We start from the raw sequence: 25,218 nt of genomic DNA, 5'->3' as shown, positions 1-25,218 counted from the left end.
GGAGGGGAGGTGCCGACTTATCTGTAACAAATCACCTGCCCATCTTGTGTACAAAGATCCCTTTACTATTTATATTGAGGAAACAGTGTTTAAAATAAAACCATCACTCTCCTCGCATCTGGAAGCCCCTCGACCGCCAGTTCCACTTCATAGCCAGCCTGCACCATCCAATTTCCTTGCCCAAATTCCCCTGCTCTCAAGAGCTGGACAGCGTTGGGAGGAACTCTCAGGGCCATCTGTGGACAAACTTACACACACCCATGATCACAGCACAGCTGAGAAAACCATAGCAAGTTTATTCATTTGCAAGAGACATAAAGCATTAGGTGACTATTTTTTTAGGTTGCCAGCAAAAACTTTAAAAATGTTTAAAGTAAATAAAACCAACAATATAATTAGATATTACATTGCAAAGAGTCCTGATTTTATTTACCGGCTTTAAAAATACTTTCAACTGAAACCAACTGTATAATTTATATAGACAAATATATTGTGTATAAATTATCTATAGTTCATTTGAAAAATAGTATGATGTTATTACTAAATTGGATTATAATTAAAGATGCCCTATGATAAACCTGGGAAGGACTTACATCTGATTATTTTGGGGTGAAGTTTTCTTAAGAAATGGTAGACAGGATCAAATAATTTACAGATTCATCACCTTAGAACTAGAAGGAATTCTAGCATCTCCTAGTTCAAGCATCTCCTAAGACCAAGAACTTTTGTCCCTTTTCAGATCAAGTAACACAGACTATTTGAAGTTCCATGACTCAACCAAGGCCACAGAGTCATTAAGTCCCTGTTTTCTCAGCTACCCTCTTCTAGCCAAACAGATCTCAAAGCTGACTCCATATGCAATCCCAAGACATTCCAGTGCAAGATAATTTATCAAGAAAACCCATTCCAGGACGCACTGTGCTCACTGTGAAAGATAAACTAAATTTGTGCAGTAAAAATACACAACAAACATTGCATTTAGCTTGTTGACTTCAATTTTAATTAGTGACTCATAGCTCCTACACTGAGAAAACACATGATGTAAACATCAATATAAATAAACTGCTGGATTGGCTAAGGAAAGGCAAGCAGCTCGCGCAGACTGCTCACTACATTCTGAGCCGCATTTCAAAGGAAGGGAGGGAAGCGGGCGCACAGAAGGCTGGAGCGCCTGCGTGAGAGCATGAGAGCGGCTCGGCTGCTCAGCTCCCTGTTCAGTTGAGAGCGATCCCAGGGCCCCACCCAAGGGGCTCGGAGCCTCGGACACAGGTTGCTGCCTTCTCTGTAAGTGTCCCCAGCACCAACAGCTCGGTAGGAATGACCTTGAACGGCCGCGCTGCGTGGAAGTGCTAGGCTGGGAGATGTGGTGCCACCGGTTTGGAAGTCATGGCTGCGAGGTCACGTGCTAGTCAAGCAGGTGTGTGCCAGAAGGGGCCTCGAAGATCTTCCTGGTGCTTCTGTACATGTGACACTTTCTGGGTAAGACACATCCTTGAGGAATCTGATAGTGATGAAGTTAAAAACATGGTTTGAGGAGATTTTCCACATTCTGGGCAGAAAGCACTGGCCAGTCCCTTTGGAGCACTGCCAGGCACAAGCTGGCCAGGTCCTGCAGCCAGAAGAGAGCACAATGGCTGAGTGAAATCAAATGCCCGTCTCCTGTTTTCTGCCGTGTGATGTACCCGTGCAACGTAACACGGGGAGCCACGTGCCAAACGCAGTCCTGGATCTAACAAACGACACTGCTCTGGTGAGCAGAGGGCCTATGAGTCATTGAAAGTGGCTCGGATCAGGCGCAGAACGGTCTGCAGGACCTCCTCTCTCGAGGGGCTGGCGTCCACCTCGAGGCAGCGGGGATTCTCCATCCGTCGGTAGGACGCCTCCACCCTGGGGGCAGGCAGAAGGAAGTCAGCCTACTTCCTGGCACGGCTCCCTGCAGAGTCTGCTACGTGATGGAAACAGCACAAAGCCCCGTCCCTTCCCACGCCCCTCACAGCTGCCCTCGGCCACCAGCTTTGCCTGCAAATGAGGTTTAATGCATTTTGCTTAATAAACGATAACTTAGCAATAATGTTGAATAGCTAGCAGTTATTGACTCCGTATCATCTGCCAAGCATTAGCATTCTGCCTGATTCTTCATTTAATATGCTAAGCAACCCAAGGGGAGGAACCATCGTTATCACTGTTTAGCAAAAAAAAAAAAAAAAAAAGAAATGGAAGTTCAAAGAGATTAATAGGCCAAGGGCCAATTTCTCCCCAGTCTGCTCCCTGGATGATTTCCACAAGGGCCAGAGTCCTCTGCACACTCACTGCCTCCACTTGACCCAGGACTTGGAATGCATGGCTCCTACCAGGGTCACCTAGCATCTGTCCCTTCCCGTCAGCTGCTGTGACATCCATGAGTGGCCAGTGTCTGTCCATCACAGGCTCTGGCATGGTGGTTAGGACAGGGCCTGGAGCGGGAGCATCTGCTGTGCCACATGCTGGCTGCACAGCCTGCCACACTCCCTGTCCTATCGCTGCTCCCTGTATAATAAATCCTGAACTAATCACTTTATCAGGAGTTTGTAAAGAGGCTTAATGGAATCTGTGTTCATTCAAATTGCTCACATGACATCTTCACATGCAGCAGTTACTTTCATTCTTCGTGGGTGACATCACTTTGTGATGACAAAGCTATCATTGTTTATCTCTTTAAATCACTTTGGTTTCCCCCTCCAGAACCAGTGCCGGAAACTGAGTCACACTGGGCCGTGAAGCCGCAAGCCTGTCTGGACTCATCTGCAAGGGTGCTCATAACTCTCTAAGCAAAACAAACACACTTCCTTCGAAGCACAAGGATCTTGCCTTTAATCCCAGTTTTACTACTTAACAGAAATTTAGACAAATAATCCTTTGAGCCTCCGTTCTGTAAACTGTTAAAATAAGGCCCACGTGGCTTGTGCGAGGATGCAGCAGGACTGAACCATGTGTAAGGCAAATTCGGGATACCCAGTGAGCACTGGGGCCCTCTGCCCATTATATCCAGGCTGGGGAAACTGAGGACCAGACACCCTCCCTGTCTCACCCAGACTCATGCTGGTCCTGGCTGGGCCTGGCATGGTCTGCTCTCCAGTCAATGGAGATCTGACTTCTAAATGACAGTATGGGGCCTGTCCCCAGGGGCTGACGGAGCTCCAAGGGTACTGCCTCTTGCAGTGGAAACATGGGAGCAATGTCACTTCCTCCAAGCGCCTAAAGCCAGTGCCAGTTCTGGCTCCCTCCTGCAGGGACGCCCCCCCTTGCACTGCCGCAGGGAAACCTACTTCTGACGAAATACGCTGTTGGCCTCCAGTTCAGCCTCTTCCCTGGTCTGCTCCAGGCCCCGGTCCCGCAGCCTCTGCGCCCTCTCCTCAGGACTCACGGTGAGCAGCAGGACAAGGTCTGGTTTGAGCAGGTCCCCTGGCCACTGGTACACAGGGTGGTGGGCGGGCGGCAGGTGCTGCAGACCCCCGCTCAGCTCGGTGGCTATGCCGTAGGTGGCTGTGCTGTGCCAGAACCTGAGAAGGGAAGTAGCTGTGAGTTCCCAGATCAGCCACAAGTCAAAGCAGCATCAGGGGATCCACTGGCCAGGCAGGGAAACCAGGGCTGCCCGCAGGTTCCCAGGAGATGTACAAGCAAACCAAACTGAGGTCTATGGAAAAATCATAGAAGAGCTTAAAAAGAAGAGTCGTAAGAGTGGGCTCTCCATGAGGCTGCATTTACTCCATTAAAACGCCCTGCCGTGAGCCGAGGCTGCCGCATGGTGTCCGCCCCACAGAGCTCTCCTGGGCTGGGGTGCGGGCAGCAGGACGGACCTGTGGGCCTTTCCTTTTGCTTTAGTGCTGTGTCTTGGGCAAACTCTGGAAAGCCGGCACCAACTCCTATGCTATTTCAACATGGAACATGCCCACCCAGGGGACCCTGGGCTGGAGGCCCTCGAGCGCCGGGCCTCTAACTGCCCATTGGTGTCAGACAGGCAGACAAGGCCTGGCACCCAGACCTCTACTGGCATCTGTCGCTCCAGGTCCTTTAAGTGAAATTCTCAGTACGAAGACAGAGGCTGGTATCTCATTCAGTGAGACTTCTTTACTGTAGAGTCTTGAGCAAGAACAGACCTATGAAGGCAGCAGGGGAGACAAGGACACCCCCTGAACCACACCACCCTTACCCATCACTCCATCCTCTGCAGCATCCAGCCAGAGAAGGTGCTGCTAAAACCTTTAAACATGGACAAACCCACCCAGACAGGACAGTTGCTGTTTGCCTCTCCTGTGACAAGAACTAAATTGCAGACCATCCAGGGACACAAAGCAGAAAGAATTAAAGGCCTGCTCTCTGCAGGGTTCCCTCACTGACAGCCCTGCTGTTCTTTTAAAATAATCATCCCCCTGGACATCAGCGGCACTCTGCACTATTTGGTGTTCTTGGTCCCGCCCTTGGGGAAGCACAGACCCAGAACCATTTGCCAATACAGCATGTGGGGCTTGAGAGCCATGCTGTGTATTTGTAGGGTGATTTTCTAATGTCAGAGCCCTTGCTGGTGAATCAACTCACTGCCAGGCAACACAGGCCTTGAGAGCAGGCAGAGAAGGGAACATAAATATACCCCGTGACAGATCAGAAAGCCACGGGGTGGAGAGCATGAGTACCTGCCTCCACTGCAGGTATTGTTCAGCACCAAGGGTAGCAGGTCAGTCTGAAAATTCTAGTCTTCCCCCTTGAAATACCAGGGAATGATTTCAGACGTGGCAACCTGGGCAGGTTGTCACTGAGGCAAGTGTCCACAGAGCAGCAAGACTCCTCGAGCTCTGCGGTGTGTTCCAGCATTCCTCACACCTGGCCAATGTGGAAACAATTCAAACACCCCCACCACCCCCGCCACCAAATGAATCCTCCGTGCCTGCCACTCACTGACACTAGAAGCAACAGCGTCAGGCTGAACTTACTGATTCATCTTGTCCCCAAGGCACCACCACATCCTTTACTCTAGACAAACCATCTGGGTGATCTCATTGTGAAATATTTCAGATACACCAAAAATTACACAGAGAAAGATATTATTTCAAGAAAGGAGGAGGAATTATCTTCACAGATTCAGCAAAGCAGATTGTAATTACCCAGCTTCCCAACATGAACCAGCAGAGGCTAGAACAGAGACAGACTGCACTAACTGGGACTCCCCAGGGAGGCTTCAGACCCTCCCACGGGGCACGATGAGGCTGTGAATTGTTTCCACCACTCTAGGAACTTTGTTCCATACCTAGTAAGGCTGAATACACCTGAACACCAAGCCCCTGCAGTTCCACTTCTGGAAATTTATGCTACAGAACTGTATATACTTTGCACCAAAGGCATGTAAAACCAAGTTCATATCAAGACACAGACCTCAGAAACACAAGGGGGTGTGAAATAAACTGAATGCAAGTAGCATGCAATGTAGAGTTGTATTCACAGGCAGTTCAGGAACAGGCAAACGGATATGTGGTAGTTGCCATCGGGACGGTGGCTGCTACTGGGCAGGAGAATGGAGAGCGTCCAGGTGGGGAAGGAGCAGATGCATGGGGTGCAGCAAGCTCTCATTCTCGACCAGGTGTTTGAGTCAGCTTTTTCACTGTGACCAAAACAATTTTAAAGGAGGAAAAGTTCATCTGAGAATCATGGTTTCAGAGGCCTCAGTCTGTAGTTGGCTGACTCCATTGCTTGGGGCCTAATGAGGCAGAATATCATGGCAGAAGGGTGCCGAAGGAAAACAGTTCAGGACCGCACGAGGAAGCAGACAGAGATTCTCACTCACCAGGGACAAAATATAAATCCCAAAGCATGTCCCTGGGGGCCACCTCTTCCAACCACACCCTACCTGCCTACAGTCACCACCCAGTTAATCCCCATTAATGCACTAATTAGGTAAAAACAATCATAACCCGATCAGTTCATCTCTAAACTTTCTGGCATTGTCTCACACATGAGCCTTTGGGGGTCACAGAGCATCTAAGCATAACACTGGGTTCAGGTTATTTGATACCTCACTTCCTGAAATTCCTTGGGATTTACATTTGTGATTAATGCTCTTCTTAATATGTATCGAATTGCTTAAATGCAATTGCTTAACTTCAAAAACTACTAAAATTGCACAGAAAGCAGTAAAATGAACACTTCATAATGCTGGGAATAAAGCATTGCAAATGAAGCTCCTCAGGACTCCCTGGCAATCACTGCTCTCTGCACCGGGGGAGGTGGCTCTCTTCAGCCCAGGGTTAGTGTCCCTCCATCTCCATGCTCACAGCTTTGTCCACAGGCATTCTGCTGACCATCTTTTCTGCAGCTGGGTCTTTTTCATTGAACGTTATGGTTTTTAATCTATGCACAGTGGACGCAGCTCCCTTGTGAATATTGCCACATGATGGTCCATTTTACAAACGTGCCAGTATTTACCTGTCGTCTATGTTGGTGGGCTTTGGGTTTTTCAAACTTTTCAATAGTGTAAATGATGCTGAAATAAACTCTGGAAAGTGTTCCTTCAGAGGCTGGAAGCAACCTTCCCCTCTGCTACATCTCCTCTACCTGCTCTGCCAGGGACCGTGCCAGTGTCCACTCTGGTCAGTCCCACATTCGAGTTCCCATGAATCCGTATCTTCTCCAACCCAGGGTGGTAGGAAATTTTAATTAGTCTTCACCAAACTCCTGGGAGCAAAACAAAATCTTTTTTGGTTGTAATTTCTATACCCCGTGTTGGGATGATTTTAAACTCAGCATCACTTGCTATATACCTTTTGTCCATTTTTACTGCATTTTAAAGCTATTTCTTACATGTAAAAATTTTAAAATACCAGTTCATGCCACTTCCATAGCTGAAATCTTTAAATAATTCCCCACTATATTCAGAATAAAATAGACTCTTTCCTGGGCCTGCAGGGCCTACTGACCTGCCCCACCTTTCCCTTCCTTTCTTCCAGAAAGCTGTCCTCACTGGCTGGGTTCCAGCACATGGGCCTCCCTTGGATCCTTGAATCTGTCAGTCTCTGGCTTCCACAATCCTTTCTGCACCCCTGGAATTATCATGCCTGACTCCTTTTGATCACCGCTCAGAGATGCCCTCTCAGGCAGGCCCTCTGTACCCTATCCAGTGGGGCTTTGGTGAATTTCTGTCATATTACCCTGATTACCTCTTCCTCTTATGTACGTTTCTGATACTACCCTACATATCTGCTCTCCTGGTCACTGTTCCACAGCAGCAGGGTACTGCCTATCTCATTTACCCTGAATCCTTTGAGCTGAGAAGTCTTTGGCACACATTGGGTGTCCAACAAGTCTTTGCTGACTTGTCAATGAACAAACGAACCACTAACAGCAGAGACAGGTGAAGCCCAGGCTTTTCATTCACTGGCGAGTTATTCAACCTTTTTAGGATCTGTTTCTAAGAAGTTAATTGGGGATAACGTTTGATATCTTTCTACCCAAGTTACTGATCCAGATGTCACTAAAACGTGCGTAAGTTCTTAGCCAAATGCCAGGACTGGTATAGGCAATTAATAAATGCCAGACTTGGTTGCTATTATGATCTTAACACAGTTTCACTTGTGCACACACACCACACACTCATGGGTCAGGGAGAAAATGCTGATGCAAGGAACCTTTATACACACCTGTCTACAATCACAGGAGACTTAGTAGATTCCTTAGCTATTTCAGATGCCACGATGTAATTGCCCAAAGAGTAAAATGCTCTTTTAATAATAGTTGGTTGATCATCAAAGATTTTCCTCCATTGGCCGATGCAAGAGGGTGGTGAGTATAAGAGGACAGCCTGGAGGGACTCAGAGACTGCATGGGTCACCGTGGTCTTACCTGCAAGTCACAAACAAAAGGTGTCACAGTTTAGCCACAGCCCCTGTTGTGTCACAAGTTTCACATTAACATCAAGAAGCAAAATAATTCCTTCAATCTGTAATTCAAAAGAGGCAATCACATACTAGGGTACTTTATAAACAGTCATAGACTTGGATGACCTTAGGATTCCTCTGTTTAGTATTAGAAGACTTGGAAGGAAAACCAGATGGTCTTTGTTTTTATGAATTAATGATGAACTGGGGTATGCAGCTCCTGGTACCAGAGCTCCTTTCACATGCAACCTTTATTCCTGGTCCATGCTTCTGCTCGCCCTTGCCAATCCCCCCGTATCTTACCTGTTTTGAGGAGTAACCCAGGCATGATGTTATGGTTCGGACCTGGGACGTCCCACAAGGTTCCCTATGTTCAAGGCTTGTTCCCCAGGTGGCAATGTATCAGGCGGGGCTTTTAGGAAGCGTTGGAACCGTGGGGGCTCTGGCTGCATCGGTGGAGCAGACCATTTGATGAATAATGTGAATGAACTAGGAGATGAGGCAGGTTGGAGGAAGCAGACCACCATAGGAGTATGCCCTCGGGGGCTGACTCTTGCTCCTGGTGTGCGTGCGTGTCTCTCCTCTCTCTCTCTCTCTCTCTCTCTCTCTCTCTCTCTCTCTCTCTCTCTCTCTCTCTCTCTCTCTCTGTTTCCCAGCTCCCAGGAGCTAGGCAGCTTTCCTTCCACCACCATGATCTTCTGCCTCATCTTTGGCCAAGAGCAATGGAGCCAACCAACCATGGACTAAAGCCTCAGAAACCATGAGCCAAAAAAAAATCATCTCCCCCTGAAACTGTATCTGTCAGGATTTGGGTCCCAGTGGTGAGAAGCTGACGAACACACGTGGCATCCCCAGTGACTCCACTTGTCCCTCCTCCCTTCCTCACTTTCTCGCCCCTGGCTTCCACTTCCTCAACCCCTCCCAGTTGCAACCCTGACTCTATCACTCCTTCCTGCCAAGGCTCCCCTGGGCTTGGCCACTGGAGCTGCTGCATTTCGATTTAGACTTTGGTTCCTCCTCAGAGTCTCAGCTCTGCTCAGCCTCTTTCTGAGTCCCTTTGCATAGCCTCAGGGGCATGCGCACCTCAGCCACTTGTCTGGATCCATCTCATGTGCCCTGCCTGCCAACCTGAGCACAGCATGGGTGCAGATAAGAAAGTCATCTACTCCAGGACACTGTTTGCTGGCTTCTCTGAGCTCCTAAGGAGCTCAATACGCAGCATGCTTCTATTTCTCCCAATTACCCTACAAAAGTTATTATTTAATCATCTTGCAGAGGAAGAAATTGAGCACAAATTACACAAACACCCTGGTGATGGGCCTGGGCCCAGGACACACTTCTGACAGGCAGAACCCTCCTTCTCTCCACACCACACCATCTGCTTGTGAGTTTTTCACGCACGCACGTGTGCTGATGTTAAATGTTTGGACGTTTTTTTAACCCCACAGAATCTAAATTAGCTCTAGGTATAAAACAAATGAACGGAGACCACACTGGCTGGAGGACTGGTGCTGCTGAGATTCTCTGTGACTACCACACAATAGTGACTGGTGCCGGCACAGCTGGCGTAGCCACGGAGCGAGAGTTGGCCATCTGAAGTCCAAGGCCACCTCCTCTCCTCCCCGATCACTCAGAGGGAGCCAGGACTGTCAAAGCTCGCCCTCTGTCTGCGCCACAGTCCATCTGGTTATGACACGGGGCTCCTGCTCGACACTACCTATGATGCTATTAAAGTAAGTATGTGCCCTAAGTTGACAAGGAAGGGGAAGGTCCTCAAGCCAAACCCTGCCGTTGCTACTGTTCTCCATGCTCAGCCTTCTCCTCTCCACCTTCGCCTGCCCAGGAAGCCATGCTTCTTCCCTTGTGCCTCTGTGTCTCAGCGGTGAGAGCCGTGCGGTTCAGAAGGCTTTTTCTCCTCCATTTCCTCATTCTTCCATATTTTCCCCAAAAGGTCCTCTGAACTGCCTGGTTCTCAGACACACCATGCTGGGTCAAGTCTCTGCACAGGTGTCCAGGCCATTTCCCTTTATGGAGGGCCTTCCCTGCACTCATCCCCTGACTGAGCCTTTTCTCAGACCTTGCACTGTCTGCACGGTGTCTCTGGGGAGGGCAGCCTTAATGCCTGCCTGGTCCAGCACCCGCTGTACAGTCCAGTCAGATATTTGAGGCTCTGTATAAAGTTCTATTTTGTAAGAACTATTTTTATTCCACAACTGATCAGTTAATGCCATTGCCTATGACTGCAAAGTCTCTTACCAGTGGCATCTAGTCCTTCGATGACAATGACCGGAAACTTTCCTTTCTGGACCTGCCTTGGGCACTGGTCAACCAGGTCAAGCACCGCCTTGGCTTCCGGAATAGACGTACACTGCAAAACAAGGGATATCCATCAGTGCAAAACATTGGGGCTTTTGTAGAAATTGTCTCGAACTTGCCAAAGACTGGGCCTACATTAAACCAAGGGCCACGAGGCACATGGAACTTCTGGTATCCTGAAGCTGGGATGTGCTGGCCTCCTTCATTTTGTAATGTGTAACTGAGGCTCTCAAAGGCTCAACTCTGGATTGCACACATCCTGCATTCCTTGAGACACACACTTGCAGGGCAGGATAACACAGTCGGAGTGGAACCAGAGGCCCTCCTGGACAGAGGGCAGCAAGCTGGTCAGTGAGCACAGGCTCTCTCCAGAGCAGTCTCCTTCTGTCCTCTCCTAAGGGCTCAGGGAGCTGGGAAATTGCCAAGGTTGGCAGAGCAGTATCTGCCCGAGAATTCCAAGTGCTTAGCTGGGCAGTACTCCATCCCAAGCTCACGGCACTGCCCCAGAACCTACTTATTTATGTGCTTACTCAGGCAAGCCAGTCTACCAAGTGCTTCACAACATGAAGCTACCCAACCTCCAAAGACGACTCTGTAAGAATGGCATTAGGATTACTCCGTCTTATGAATTAAGGTGACTGAGGCAAAGGGCAACGGAGAAGCTTATCGAAAGCAAGCATATGTGCCAGAGATTGAATGACTGTGCTCTTAACCACTCTGCAACCCTGACCCCTATGGTTGCTGAATCACAGGGCTGTGGTCCAGACTGCATGCCCCAGACTCCACCTGGGGTCAGAGTCTTCAGTCTCTCAATTCTTCTGTGACTCACAGGCTTCCTTAATCATTGACACCAGCCCTGAACCACAAATGGGTTTCAAAGGAAAGGACAACAGTGGTGGAGTGACGGTTCAGCTCCACAGCCACGGAGGAGGAAGGCTATTTAAGCCTAAGGTTCTTTCACCCCACGATCCCTGAATGGCAGTCACTACCAAGAAAAATCAGCTCTTTGGCACTGTCCTCCCATTCCCAGTCCCTCCCCACTCCCGCTGGAGTACTTTCTGCCTGTAACCACGCGAGCAGGGCATTTCTGGTGTTGGGATGCATTCTGGGCCAGCCTGGAAGTTCCTTGCAGACAAGAATCTTGAAGGAGCCAGAGCCTGGCATACAGGATGTCTCACTAACTGATAAACAAACCAGCCAGGAAGGAAATTCTTTACAGATCAGCCTGCCTGCCGGGAGCAGACTGCTTGGTCCAGTTCCCGTCTGCCAGAACCTGATGCCAACCTGTAGGAAAAGAACTCTTACCGTCTCTAAAACAGCCCGGGCAGTGTCCAGGTCCCGGAAAACCGCGGAGCTGAGGAGGTGGGGCACCGCTGGATGCAGCGGGGGCTCCGGGATGGGCAGGACGCGTGCGCAGCCCACCTGCAGCTGCCTGCTCTCCTGCAGTACCCAGGCTCGCTGCCACAGGACGCCTTGCGAGTCCGCCTCGAACTCGCCCAGGTGCGGGCGCGCAGCCTCCTGGCACCTGCTCAGCAGCTCTAGCAGAGCGCGCCGGGTGTCCTGGCCCTCGCTGGGGTCGCGAAGCAGGAAGCCGTGCTGCACGCCTTCCGCCTGGCCGCCTGGGCAGTAGCAGAGCAGCCTGTGCAGCTGGCAGCGCTGGAAGGGGCCGCGGCGCAGCTGGTGCTGCAGGCTCTGGTGCACCCGCGCCGCGTGGACTCGGGCCCCGCAGTCGTCGCCCGCGGCCATCGGCACGCACAGGGAGTAGCTGCGCCCCGGGGGCCCCAGCAGCTCAGAAAGGCGGGGGTCCGGACACGCGTCCGAGCCCTCGGCGCCCAGAGCGAAGTGAGCCAAAGTGCAGTCGGTCAGCTCCAGAGCGAAGCAGCGCGGCGGAGCCATGGCCGGAGCGCAGAGCCCGCGCCACGCGCGCAGCCACCCGGAGAGCAGCCAGAGTGGCAGCGGGGCGCGCGGGCGCCGGGCAAAAACCATAAGCGCCACCCCCGGCCCTCGGCGGCGCCGGGTAATCGAAACTCTCCAGAGAGCTGGCGGCGGGAAACGAAAGCTACCGGCGGGCGGGGCTCCGGGCGCCTCCCCGCGGCCTCTCCTCGCCCGGAAAGCCGCTTCCTAAACCGCAGGCGCGGGGACAGCAAAGGCTCGCCCGGCGTCCCGGCGCGCTGCTGCCGCCTGCGTGTGCTGCCTCTACCTGGGGCGTCCCCACTACCCTAATCCGCCCTAGGCTGGCGGCAAACCAGCAGCTGAGCCCGCCGCCTGGACCTGGGAGGCAGGCTGCCCCACCCACCCCCAACTCCTCTGCGGTTGCTTATGCCCAGCGTATGGGGCTAGGGTTGTCCCTACGGGTCTGGGTTCTTCATCTCGTGAATTTGATGAATAAGATCCACCGACACCAGGGTGAGAGCAAAGTAACAGAATTTACTAGAGTAATAGAAAGCGAGCTGAGCGACCAAAGAGGGAGCGGTCCCAAGAGAGGGATACGGAAGAGTGGCTCCTGTCTAGGGGTTTAGATAGATCTATAGGTTTAAGGAAGTCAGCTCCTGCCCAGTCCCCGATGATAAGGCACTGGGCGAGTTCATGCAACCTTTAGTCCAGTCAAAATATCAGTCAGTCATTTCTCCTTCTTTGGAGATGCACGGACTTCTCCCACCAGTAGGTCCTGATTTAAAAATCGCCTTTTTGTAAGTTTCTTAGCAAATATCTGCAGGTGCAGTTTGTGCTCTTCTGACCAGGAAGTTACCCAGGGGCCCATCTCCCTTCCCTCCCGGCTTTATCTTTTCCACCTGACGTCATTTCCCCCCTGCAGAGGTAACCCTAACTGCTCTTAGGGAATGGGGCTATGACTGCTGTAGCCTCTTCAGGCTGAAGAGGGGTGTTGAGAGGGGAACAGCCTCCTGCAGAGGCCTATCTAACCGGTGCCTGTAAAGTCAGGTGGTACTTCCACGGAGGTGGCATCCTGTGACCGTCTGGAGTTTAATAGACTCTGCAGATGACTAGTGCATCAGGGCAGTACCAAGGTCCATGGTAGCAGCTGGCAAGTGACTGGAGGAGGTATTCACAGGGTAAGGATCATGCTGGTACAACAATAAACAAGATGGCAAAGTATTGTATTTTGCAAACAGCACAGAAACAATCAGTGTTATCAGCCAGTCTCTGAAGACCACGGAGATAGTAGCTCGTTAGATTTCAAGGTGTGACCTGACTTGTCATTTATACTTGTGAGTGGAGGCTGTCTAAACTTTAGAGACAGCAGCCAAGTTGCCAGAATCATACACACAGCTTTTCATTTGCACAGTGGCACAGGTTTCACCTGGAGCTGTGGAATGGCCTCTGCCTTCTGTGAAAGAGCTTTCCATTGGCCTCACCGCGTGTCAGCAGAAGAATTCCTTCCGCTGTGTCACCGAGGACTCTCAAAGTGACATAGAACAAACTTGTCCCCCTGGTGCATCTTCTGTGGTAGTTGTCAGACACCCTTCTTCATAGCCTCCCAGTTTTACTTACTTTTGGGAGGACTGACACAGTGTACACCTCAAGTCACATTAAGAAGCCATTGCCTTTAAAAATGTCCCTGTCTGTCTGTGTTTTGGTTATACTTTTCTGCCAGGTGTTCAAGACTAATTTGGTCAAAAAATTGGCTACTCTTATCTACCATTGAAAGTCCACAGAGATTTATCAGGGATCACTCTAGGAAACTTTGAGAAGCCTCTTGGCTCCTTAGCTTTCCTCTGCCAATCAGCCAGAAGGATCAGGATGGTTGAACACATGGGGCTTCCCTCAGAAGCACCAGGGACTTTTCCCTTTCCAAAGACCCTCCTGTTTGCAGAATGTGCACTGGTTGGCTTCCTTTCTCTAGAGTCCCCGCAACCCCGCTGATCAGCAGGTTGAATGACTAAGGAGAGTTTCAAGGCCCTTAGAGAAGTCATATTATTCCTTGAATTCCAGCTGACCCTAGAGGGCAAGGGCCAAAATATTGGGTGCTTTTTTTTTTAGCCCTTTTATTTCCTTGAATTTGGTCCCCAAATTTTGGTTTTAAACATTCAGCAAGTCAGTTTCACCAGACTTTTATGTCTATAATTTTACCATAACCCTTTTTAATTAATTGGGGTTAGTATTAGTACCAAAAGTCAGCAATATATTCTATCTCTTCTATAGTTGATGATTTTATTGTCTTAAGTTAGCTCAGGTGGTTTGTTAGAAGTATTAATTTTATAAAATACTAACGGGCAACAGTTATAAAGTTGTATGAGGTTTTAGTTTGCATAATAGCTTCAAATCAAGAGACATAGTTTCTATTATAGCACTAAAGTATATTTAATATCAATTTAACCTCTACAAAGATCCATTAATTTTTAATTCTTAATATATGAAATTCTTGACATTTCGTTATTTTTTTTACAGCTTTCTTACAACCTTTTTATGGTTTGGTTGTGAGGTAGCCCCCAAAAGCTCATGTGTGAGACATTGTAAAAAGGTTCAGAGGAGAAGTGATTGCGTTGTGAGAGTTTTAACCAAATCAGTGAATTGGGATTAACTGAGTGGTAACTGGAGGCAGGTGGGGTGTGACTGGAGGAGGTGGGAATTGGGGCACGGCTTTGGGGTTTATATATTTGTATCTGGGGAGGGAAGTCTCTTTCTCTGCTTCCTGATCACTGTGATGTAAGCTGCTTCCCTCCATTACCCCCTCCCACCATGACGTTCAGCCTCACCTTGAGCCCGGAGTAATGGAGCCAGCCTTCCATGGACTAAGATCTCTGAAACTGTGAGCCCTCAAATAAACCTTTCTTCCTTTACAGTTGTACTGGTTGGGTCATTTAGTCACAGCAGCAAAACAGCTGACTAAAACAAACCTTAAATATCTTTTATAATTCACCCAAAACTTTCCTTAGTTTTGCATTATATCCCTTGTTTGTTTTGAGATCACAGTAATCTTTGTAATAAAAGTCTATCTTTCAAACATAACTTTAAGTGAGTTTACTTATGGCCTATTTTGGAACTATCCTAACGTAGAGTAAGGTGAGAGGCACAGCCTTAACTCAGGTGAGGTATCAGAAATAGACTGTTATCTGATATTAAATGCATCTCATTTATATAACAATGAAATGGTTTTTAAGTGGCAGTGTGAACCTTTATGTCAGATATATCATACAAAAGTGAGCCTTCATTGGTTACCATGCCTGTATTAACCATACAAAGCTTTCATTGTATAACCTTTAACATTACACTTAGACAAAGATCAACAAACATATTTAGCTTTCATTTGTATACATGTCTATCTCTAGTCACATAAATTTAGGCTGTCAACCCTATTGTAATATTCTAAAATAACAGTTGTTTATTTAAACAGAGCTATAAAACAATCATTTAAAAACTTTTAAATTGGTATGAACCTTAATTCCTTTAGGACTTAAATAAATCCTACAAAACACAAGAAGTTATCTTGATAAATAAGATCAGAAAAATGTTTTAAGAAAATCTTGTAATTTTTAAGCATAGTTAGACTTTTATATTGGTTAGTTCACCTTAGAGATCTCCTTAAATAACTTTAACTGACTGTAATAGTGAAGATATGCAACTTTGAAACACACAAACTTTTTGAGATTTACCTTTCACAAACCTTTTGTAACTTACTTGACACTCTATAACTTGTTTACATTCTTAGCTTTGTCCTGTCTCACTTTTTATTTTGAACTTTAGGGCAAAAATATTACTTTACCATGCCAGATACTTTCTCTTTCAGAAACACTTTTTCCTTATTAAGAAAATACATTTTTGTGTCTATAGACACAAAACTTCCTTACATATAACTTCCTTACATATTTTATCCTAGTTGTTGAACTTCTAAATTTACAATTTGAAACAGTCCTTTAAATTTATGAATGTGTACAAAATTACATTTTTTTATGAAATGCAATACTCTATGCTTTTCTTATAGTTGTTTGTTTTGTTTATCAAAACAAGTTTGGGTGTTTTTGTTCCTTGTTTTTTGTGTGTAGAATTTTAACCTTTAATCATCTTATTTTTAGTGAAGATCCAGAAACAAAGCCATCTTAAATTGACTTTCTCTTTACTGACAATTTATAAAAGCACATTTAGTAAACCTAAAATATGTTGTCTTACGGAACAGAAGAAGCAAAGAGTACTTAAATTTAAATTTAGCTGTTGATGTATGAGTATTTTAACTTTGTAAATTGATCAAATGTCTCTTTTAACAAACATTTATGAATGTCAATCCCGTTTATGTTAAATCTAATTTATTCATTCTAGTTGTTAATATTATGTCAACCTTTGAAACCAAGGTATCAAACAAGTCTAGTTAACATTTTAAGTCAGTTACTTCTGCCAAAGAAAAATCCTTAAAAGCAATGGATGTTAAACATTTTATAGATACTAATGTTTTCTTGATTGACTGGCCACCTAAAAAATGCTGTAAGTTAGTAATTTTAAAGAACCTTTTACTCTTTTTAAAACCAATTTAAGTCACATGACCTGAAAGACATTTAGATTTTTTTTTAATTTATGAGTGTTCATTCATCTATACGCCAATTTTGGTACCAAGAACATGATATATATATGCAAACACACATGTATACTCAATTTAGAATACACAGGCATGCACACATGTACATAAAATTCAACAGGAAGCAAAGATTGTATAGCCCTTTGCCAGGCATTAGATTCTCATCTGCAGAAAACCAGAGTTACAGATGTCTAATTATACAAACTATCAGAATCAACCCTTTAGAAATTAGAGTCAATCACAGATTATTGCAGTATGACTCAGATATGAGGCAGGACTCTATAGCTGGGGACATTAGGAGTAGACTCTGTCACCCATGGCAGACACTAAAACCAGGTCCAGGTGGTCACAAGTCCTCCATGAGGAGATTCACTGCAAACACCACCACTGTTTCTTTTCCCTAGTACTCTTTAAAGGAGACAATCTCTTTCACTTTCCAGCATATTTGAGAATTGAAAAACTGGTCTCTGAATATAAACAAAAGAGCATAAAACAGAGGACTAGGTACTCCAGTTGGACAAAGTCAGACTAATTGGTGCAGGACCAAAGATGAATTCATCAAAAAACAAAAGACTTTGAAAAAAAATGACATGGCCATAATTACACTACTAAAGGAGCACATGGAATAGGTTTATCAGACCAGAGAGCACCTTGGGATCAGATTTTATTCAGCCCAGATAGTTAATGCATTTGGAAGCCCATGAAGTCTTAGAAAAATATTTTTAAGAAGTACCTTGTACTTATGGGATCTTTTCTTCCTTTGCTTTTTTTTTTTTTTTTTTTTTTTTTTTTTTATGTGCTATGGAGAGAAGAGAAAGCCATTTAGGAATGGACTTATTGAAAGAGCTGAAGCCCAGGAAAGAGAAAATGGTCTTTTCTGTTTCACAGCAGCTTGGATTTAAAAGTGACACTCTTGCCTTCCTGATTTCCGATTGATTTGAATACTTTTTCACACAGTTACATTATAGCTGGGTCTCAAGCAGCTAAGGAGCAAGGAAAACTGCCATTTTGAGCTTGAGAGGCAAAAAATTTACACTTAGGGAACCTTTGACCATTTTTTTCCTTTTTTGAAAATAGAATATCTGTAAGATGGTGTTAAAATTTATGTTTTCCTACAGAGGGCATTTTTTAATCTCCCAGCTGGTAATCAGGCCAGGCTTGGGTGCAAAAAATTAGCAGGACTTTTGTTTTGGTTTGTTTTCAGTGTTTGAAGATCAAATCTGTCCCAATTTTTTAAATGCAGGCTAGTAGCACATTTCATTTTTAAGACCAAGGCTTTCCCCTCAATGAAGATGAATGAAAGAACAGATCATGGGCATCTGTACCAAGAACACTGTCTCTTTGCCTAGGGAACATCTCCCCAGTTTTGGAGCCACGAACGGTCAGCAGTTCCTGCCCCTTCTGCCATGTGACCAGCTAGATTTAACTGCTACCTTCGCAGCATGGCTGTGACCTATGATGAGACTCTTTCCAACCTGCCAGAGATGCTGGGGCACTGGACTGAGTGGCCTCACCAGTCACCTGCCCTGTCGCTCCCTCGTCTCAGTTGTGGTTAGGTGTCCTCTGTATCTATCCTCTTTCGGGGGTGGCCATGAAAGAGGTGCAAGTCTCCGGATGCATCCCTGCTTACTGGTGTGACTTGTGAACCAGGAAACCATGAAACCCTCAGATGCCTTTCTGATCTCGTAGTGAACCTGGTCTGTCTGTGCTGAGTCTCTCCTTAGTTAAGATCTTTGGGGGAAAGCCGGGCCTCCCTCAGAGTGGAGGATACTAACTTCTGGAGAACTCCTTGATGTAAGGGGGCCTGTGGGTTGTTGACAGGTAGGACAGGAAGTGGAGATCTGGGGGATTTTTCATGTTTCTTCCTTAGGAGGGGCTTCTTCCAGCAGGGCAGTGACCATAGCTGAATCTAATTTACGTTGTAGGCACGATTTGGGTTCATCCCTTAGGGCACAGAAGTATCACACATAGGGAAGCTTGGGCCATTTTCCTTCCTCTTTACAAAACAGGCAAGCTGCAGGTGGTATTGAAATTTGTAGTTTCCTCTGATGGCCACGATTCTCCATTGAAGATTTTCATTGAGGCCATGCTTGGCAGCAGAAGAAAACGCGGGGCTTTTTCATGAGTGTCTGTGGGTCAAACTTGTCCCAGTTTTTCAGTATGCGGGCTCGTGGTGAGCCTAGCAGACTGTTGAGACCCAAGCTCCCATCCCAACGTGAGATACCAGAACTCAGGTGCCCACACCAGAAAAATGCTCACTCTCATAGGGACATGTCCCTAATGAGCTTTGGGAGGCCAGCAGTCCTACCTCTCTAACTCCCATGTCCTGCCGGATTTATTGCTGCCTCTCCAGCAAGGGTGCATAGGCAGGTCTTTGTTTGCCACATGCCAAAGACCCGGGGATCCAGACTCAGTGGCCCTTCCTGGCCTCCCCTGCCACTATCAAGTTTCCAGATGTGGGGTCCAATGATAAACACTTGACCTATAGCAGGAGGTGTTCCTCTGCTTCGTGTGTCTATGTAAGTCATGAGCCCAGCTAGTGGGAATTCTCCTAAGAAAGGTCCAAGAAGTCCGTGCAAGTTCAGAGTCACTAATGGTAAAGGTGTTGCTTGGAAGAGCGGATTTGTGACACCTCAGGTTGTGTGGGGTCCCAGGAGGGCAGCAAAGGCAAGCGGACGGTTGGGGACATTCCTCTTAGGTCCTCACACTCACAGGATCATGATTTCATCCTGTTTCTCAATCTGAAGTGAGCTGCAGGCATTAATGCTCCGGTGACAGCCCAGTCAGGAAGTAAGCGATGTGGCTCCTGAACTAGGAGGGAGAGGCGGTGGTCTGTTTAACTAAGAGAGACGGAACTTCTGGTCTTTTCCTATTGACGAGGGGAGGACAGGAAAAAATGTGCTTGTGAGGGAAGGAATGTTAACGCTAGGGGAGCTCGATTGGGTGACCTCCTCTTTAAGAGGGAGACACCAGGGACAGCCTTGGGTTTGATTCCTGGAAAGCATTTAAAAGTCTGGAGGTCCCTGGAGACTGTATTTGGGCATTTGAAAAAGGAAGAATGAAAGAATCGAGGGTTGGTTGGGCGTAGAGAGCGGTTGGGAGTAGCCTGCACACACGGGGACGAGGCATTTCTACCAAGAGGGAGAGGGACTGTGGCTTGTCCTGTGGGGGTGAACGGGTCACCTCTTTCCCAAAGACCTCAGAACAGACTACGACTTCATCTCAGGACCCAAGATCCATTAGGTGAGGGCACCCTCACCATTGGGCCAAGACAGTCAGAGACAGAAAGGAAGATAGTGGCTGAAGTTTGGTCACCTGAGGGCTGCTGGGGTCAGACTTGGGACATGAGACCTTTGTGAAGCAGGAGGAGTCGCCCCGGCCCGTCGTCCCAAGCCTTCCTCTGTCTTCCTCTGCACCAACTTTCTCCCACAGAAAAGAAACAGAAGCAAGTCAGGACCGACACTCCCAACCCCCAGGTGAAGGGGAATCACTCCACTTGTCCCGCAAGCCTGTCATCTGAGTCTTGGAGACCAGCAGCTGTGCTATTTGCTAAGTGCCTTTTTTTGTTGAGTTGGAGGGAGGACGAAACCTTTGAATGGAGCTTAGGGCTCCCAGAAAAGCCATTGTTCCATTTTACTCACCCTTCTGTAGATCCTGGGTGAGACCCAAATGTGCAGCACGGAGCGTGGGTTGGATGGAGTCTTGGACTCATGAATGTGATGAATAAAGTCCAGGGACACAAGGATGAAAGTAACGGGGCTTATTAGAGTAATAGAAAGCGGAGGTCTCCAAGAGGGAGGGGTCCTGAGAGAGGCATATGGAAGAGTGGCTACTACCTAAGCATTTGTATGAATCTATAGTCTAAGGACGTGAGTCCCCTGCCCAATCCCAGATAAGGCACTCGGTGTATGCATGCAACCCTAGTCCAATCAAATATCGATCAGGTATTTTTCCTCCTTTAGAGAGGCATGGACCTCTCCAGTCACGTAGGCCAGGGTTTAAAAATAGCCTTGTTGTAAATTTCTTAGCAAATATCTGCAGGTGATGTTTGTGATCTACCGCCCAGGGGCCCATCTCCCTATCTTCCCAGCCTTATCCCTTCCTCCTGACGTCACGGGAATGCACACTAGAGACCGAGGCAGAGAGGCCTCCTCTCCAGCTAAGCTCCTCCCTGGCTCTGCACTGTCCAAGAGCACTGCAGGCTCCAGCCTAGGCCTGACCTTGGGGACCTGGCAGATGCTGGCCCCTTCCCTGACCCCTGAAGCAGACCATGTGTCCCTGCCCAGCAATCCTGCTGGGATGTTTTCCCTGCTCTAACAGTGAGTGTACCTCACGTACTTTGGAATTCCCTGACCCTTTGGCTGACTTGCAAACCAGAAATGTTGACCAGATTGGCACCTCAACATTGCTTTTTATACACCAAATTGAAGTTTCCTGGATTAAGGTAAAATGAGACCTACAGCACAAATAAATACACAGACCAAAACAAAAAAGTCTTTCATAAAGGAAAGTCTCAAAAATTTAGAATTGAGGCAAAGATAGAAAATATTGGGTGCACTGAAACCAATTAAATGTCTTAATAGCTTAATTAAGTGTGTTTCTTAATTTGCTGAATTCACGTCTCTATCAAATTGGATTAACTCCTAGGATACAATTCTTTCTTCCTTCTGAGCAATATGGCTTCAGGACGTGGAGTGTGCAGCACTGTGCTCACGTGTGATGTGCCTGAAACCCGAGTCTTTTGCAACTCCACTTGATCTTCAGTCAGTGCTGCATCTTCCTGTGGGACCACTGGACCATTTCCTGGCCAGGCCCCTGTGGACATGTTAGTATGCTGTGGCCACCATAACAAGACACAAGATGGGGTCGCTGAAACAGCAGAAAGCGTCTGTCCTCAAAACTCAGGTGGCCAGAAGCTAGACCAGGTGCCCGCAGGGTTGGTTTCCCCTGAGGCCTCTTCCTCGCCGGCACATGGCCCTCTTCTCCTGCATCCCCGGTGGTCTTCCCTCCGTGCATTTCCTCTCCTGATGAGAACCCCAGTTGTTTAGGGTCACCATCATGCTCTCATCTTTACCTCAGCCCCTCTAAGTCCCTGTCCCTACATATGTCATGTTCTGAGGAACTGGGCAGGGCGCAGCATTGCCCCTAACTCCTCCAACGGCTGGCTTAGTGTGTCTGAGGACCGCGAAAGGTCACGGCTCACTCACCCGTCCTGTGTCCTCCACTGAGCACCTTGAGTCGGTGAGCTTCACTCTGAGAATCCAACAGAAAGAAAACCGGGCACATAGTTTGCTAAGTGAACCATGATATCATAAGTTTTTATGTTCATTTTCACTTGTCTCTGTCCTATGAGGAGAGGTAATATTTCTTTTTTTTTTAATTTTTAAATTTTATTTGTTCTAATTAGTTGTACATGACAGTAGAATGCATTTATGTATTTTGATAGATTGTCCGTGAATGGAGTGTCATCCCTCATTTCTCTGATTGTACATGTTGCAGGACCACATGTGTCATGCAGTCACATGTGTACATGAGGTAATAATGTCTGTTTCACTCTGCTATCATTCCTACCCCACACCCTTTCCCCTCCCTTCACTCCCCTCTACCTCATATAAAGGAACTCTATTCTTCTCAATCCCCTGCCCTTATTGTGAATTAGCTTCCACATATCAGAAAAAACATTCGGCCTTTGATATTTTGGGTTTGGCTTATTTCACTTAGCATGATATTCTCTAACTCCATCCATTTACCAGCAAATGTCAGAATTTCATTCTTCTTTAAAACTGAGTAATATTCCAATGTGTGTGTGTGTGTGTGTGTGTGTGTGTGTGTGTGTATGTATGTATTTCTTTATCCGTTCATCTGTTGAACTGGAACAAGACAGAGGCGTAATATTTCAATGACACCAAAATATATACCTTCCATCTGTATTAAATATGTTAGAGATATTGAAGATCCAATATCTTTAGTCATAAAAAAATTTCTGTTCATATTTTTGAGCACCAATTTCAAATTCCCAGGACAGAGTCTCTGATAGTCCCAGCTGAATGTTTAGATTGAATAAACTTGCCAGTAGAAAGCTATCATGGGAGAAGAGATCTGGGGGCTGGGAAGGCTCTTCGAAGAGGTGACTTTGAATAAATGAATAGCATAGCTATATTCCTAGGAAAAATCACAGGCTTCAACATATGCAGAATTACAGAAGGAAAAAGAAAACTATTCTAACCATTCTGCTCACAGGGGAAGCAAACACAAGGCATTATAACATTCATAAATGCAGTAACTAATAAATAATAAAACAAAAAAGGAAACCTAGACTTTTGAAACCCTGCCTACATAGATATGCTTTAGGTAGTTTATTCAGGTGGGGAAAAGGAAATGAAAATCAGCAATAAGAACACAGTAGAGGGTAGAACCATTACACAGAGGCCCTGAGGAGAGAAAATACACTGCAAACAATTCTACATTAACAAATTTGCATATCACAAAATAAACAAGCTCAGAAAGTGAGAATTAACCAAGTAGACCCAGGAAAGAGAGATGCGGCCTCGGCCTGAGTCGCACGCAGAAAGCTGACCGGCAGGAGGAGGAGCAGCAGATTGTAAGCCACCTCCCAGCCGGGGCAGACAAAGCCCTGGCTGCACAGGACATCTTTTTCTTTTCTGACACTGTGTGGGCTTCCAACTTAAAGGACATTGCTGTACAGTGTTGTAGGGTTGGTTTTCTCTCTAAGAAATGAAGTTTATGTGACTACCTGTGAAGAAAGTCAACTGGCAGATCCAGGTGTTCTTTGGTTGATCATTTCTATGGAAGCACAGAGCTGTTAGCCATCCCTACCCAAACCTTGGAAATATGACCCCCTAGAGGGTCTTCCTGTTAATGTTTGGGGATCCTGGGATGTACACACTGGGCAACAGACCTTACCATACCAACTTTCAGGTTCATTTTCCACAAACATCAGGACTGATGATGTGCACTCCATTCATTTTGGGGGTAAGGAATTTGAACGGGCACATCACAAAAGAGAATATCCAAATGGCTTACCAAATGAACCAAAGGATGCTTAAGGACATCAGTTATCAGGAAAGTGGAAACAAACTATACTGAGTCTTCACAATATCCCCAGGACTAAAACAAAACAAAACAAACAACATCTTAGCAATGACAATGCCAAGCAAGAGGGAAGACACTGATAACTGATCACTGTGGAACAAAGGAGGTATGCTCTCCCAGGAAACACGTGTGTATCTTAGCAACCGACTCCACTCCTGGATTCCATCAAGTAGCCAGGCATGGCCCAGATACGGGCCTGCGTGCGTGTAAGAGACAGGTGCAGGGAAAGAGGGGGCACAATAGTGAAGCATCCAAAGCCTCATCACCACAGCTGAGTAACCAGCTGGGCTGTGTGGACATGACCCCACCTAATTCATAAAACGCCTGTGTGAGTTAGACATTCCTTTGCCCCAGACGACCAACCAGTTAAGAAATTTTGAGGTAGGATTCAGCTCTTAACAGGCTTTTTTTTCAAAAAGCCCGTGTTGTTATTTTCTGTGTTATAAATATAATTGACCTGATTTTCATTTCTTCATACACATGTGATCTAGCAAACTGCATTTCTCAATTGAGCCAGACCATAGTATGAGAGTTTCAAATATATTTTGCTCAGATTTCAGGAACTTGAGTCACATGGATGGTTGTATAATTAGCAATCATTAAACAGAATTTTGCAGAATTTGCTTTCGGTTTCTGTTCAGGAAAATGAGTCCTTTCTGTTTCCATTCAGAATAACAATAGCTAACCCTAACTGAGCACTTGAAGTTCTCAGGCATATTCCAACTGATCAGCATGAAGTAGCATCTGGACCTTAGCAGAGATGTGGGCCATGTGTGTGACTGTGTCTGACTGTGTGGTCCTGCGGAGGAGAAGTTGGAGCTTCAGCAACACAGTAACCTGTCAGGAGGCATGGCTGACTTCTGAAGCTCAGCCTGTTCAACTTTGCTCAGCTCAGGGGTGCCTGAAGACACATGATTCAACACCACCCTTTAGAAAGGGACAAGAGGAAGGGTGGCTGCAATTCTTCTGAGAAAACTGTAAAAATAAAGAAATGACCAGCCACAGTGACTTTTGCCAATCAGGAAGCAAGTTAGAAAAACATCCTATTTTCCTAGCTGGGAATGTCTGTTAGAAATAGTATAAAAGTTCAGGAAAACATGTCTACATGTTAACACTGTCACAACAAACCATGAAACTAGATGACTGAAGTCCCTGTGCCTTTTACTGTCATTCCAAGACAGCCCCCAGGCTGGCAGGTCCACAGCCATCCTCCTCCAACCAAGCAGTCTCTCAACAGCAACAACGCGTGGCTAGAACCATGGCCCTCGAGTTGTGCAGTAGATCTCTCCAACCTCCTCCTCCTTTGACCATCATCTTCCCAAGTCCTCTCCTCCACCCCTGAGAACCACCCTTCTACTTTCT

General features: G+C 46.8%; 1 protein-coding gene across 1 annotated transcript; it reads right to left on the bottom strand.

Moving 5' to 3' along the window:
- Positions 1 to 311: 311 nt before the first annotated feature.
- Cmpk2 (cytidine/uridine monophosphate kinase 2) lies at positions 312 to 12,235 on the bottom strand. The gene is made up of 5 exons (XM_047522890.1): positions 11,523 to 12,235; positions 10,158 to 10,269; positions 7,665 to 7,866; positions 3,306 to 3,539; positions 312 to 1,887 (listed from the first exon to the last, which is right to left on the bottom strand). Exons 1-5 carry the CDS (start codon positions 12,201 to 12,203, stop codon positions 1,764 to 1,766), a joined length of 1,353 nt encoding a protein of 450 aa, XP_047378846.1. The 5' UTR covers positions 12,204 to 12,235; the 3' UTR covers positions 312 to 1,763.
- Between the last annotated feature and the right edge of the window lie 12,983 nt (positions 12,236 to 25,218).

Source organism: Sciurus carolinensis, chromosome 13 (assembly GCF_902686445.1).
Source record: "Sciurus carolinensis chromosome 13, mSciCar1.2, whole genome shotgun sequence".
NCBI classification, from domain to species: Eukaryota; Metazoa; Chordata; class Mammalia; order Rodentia; family Sciuridae; genus Sciurus; species Sciurus carolinensis.
The sequence above is the reverse complement of the archived record's forward strand: the minus strand, read 5'-3'. Positions and strand labels throughout refer to the sequence as shown.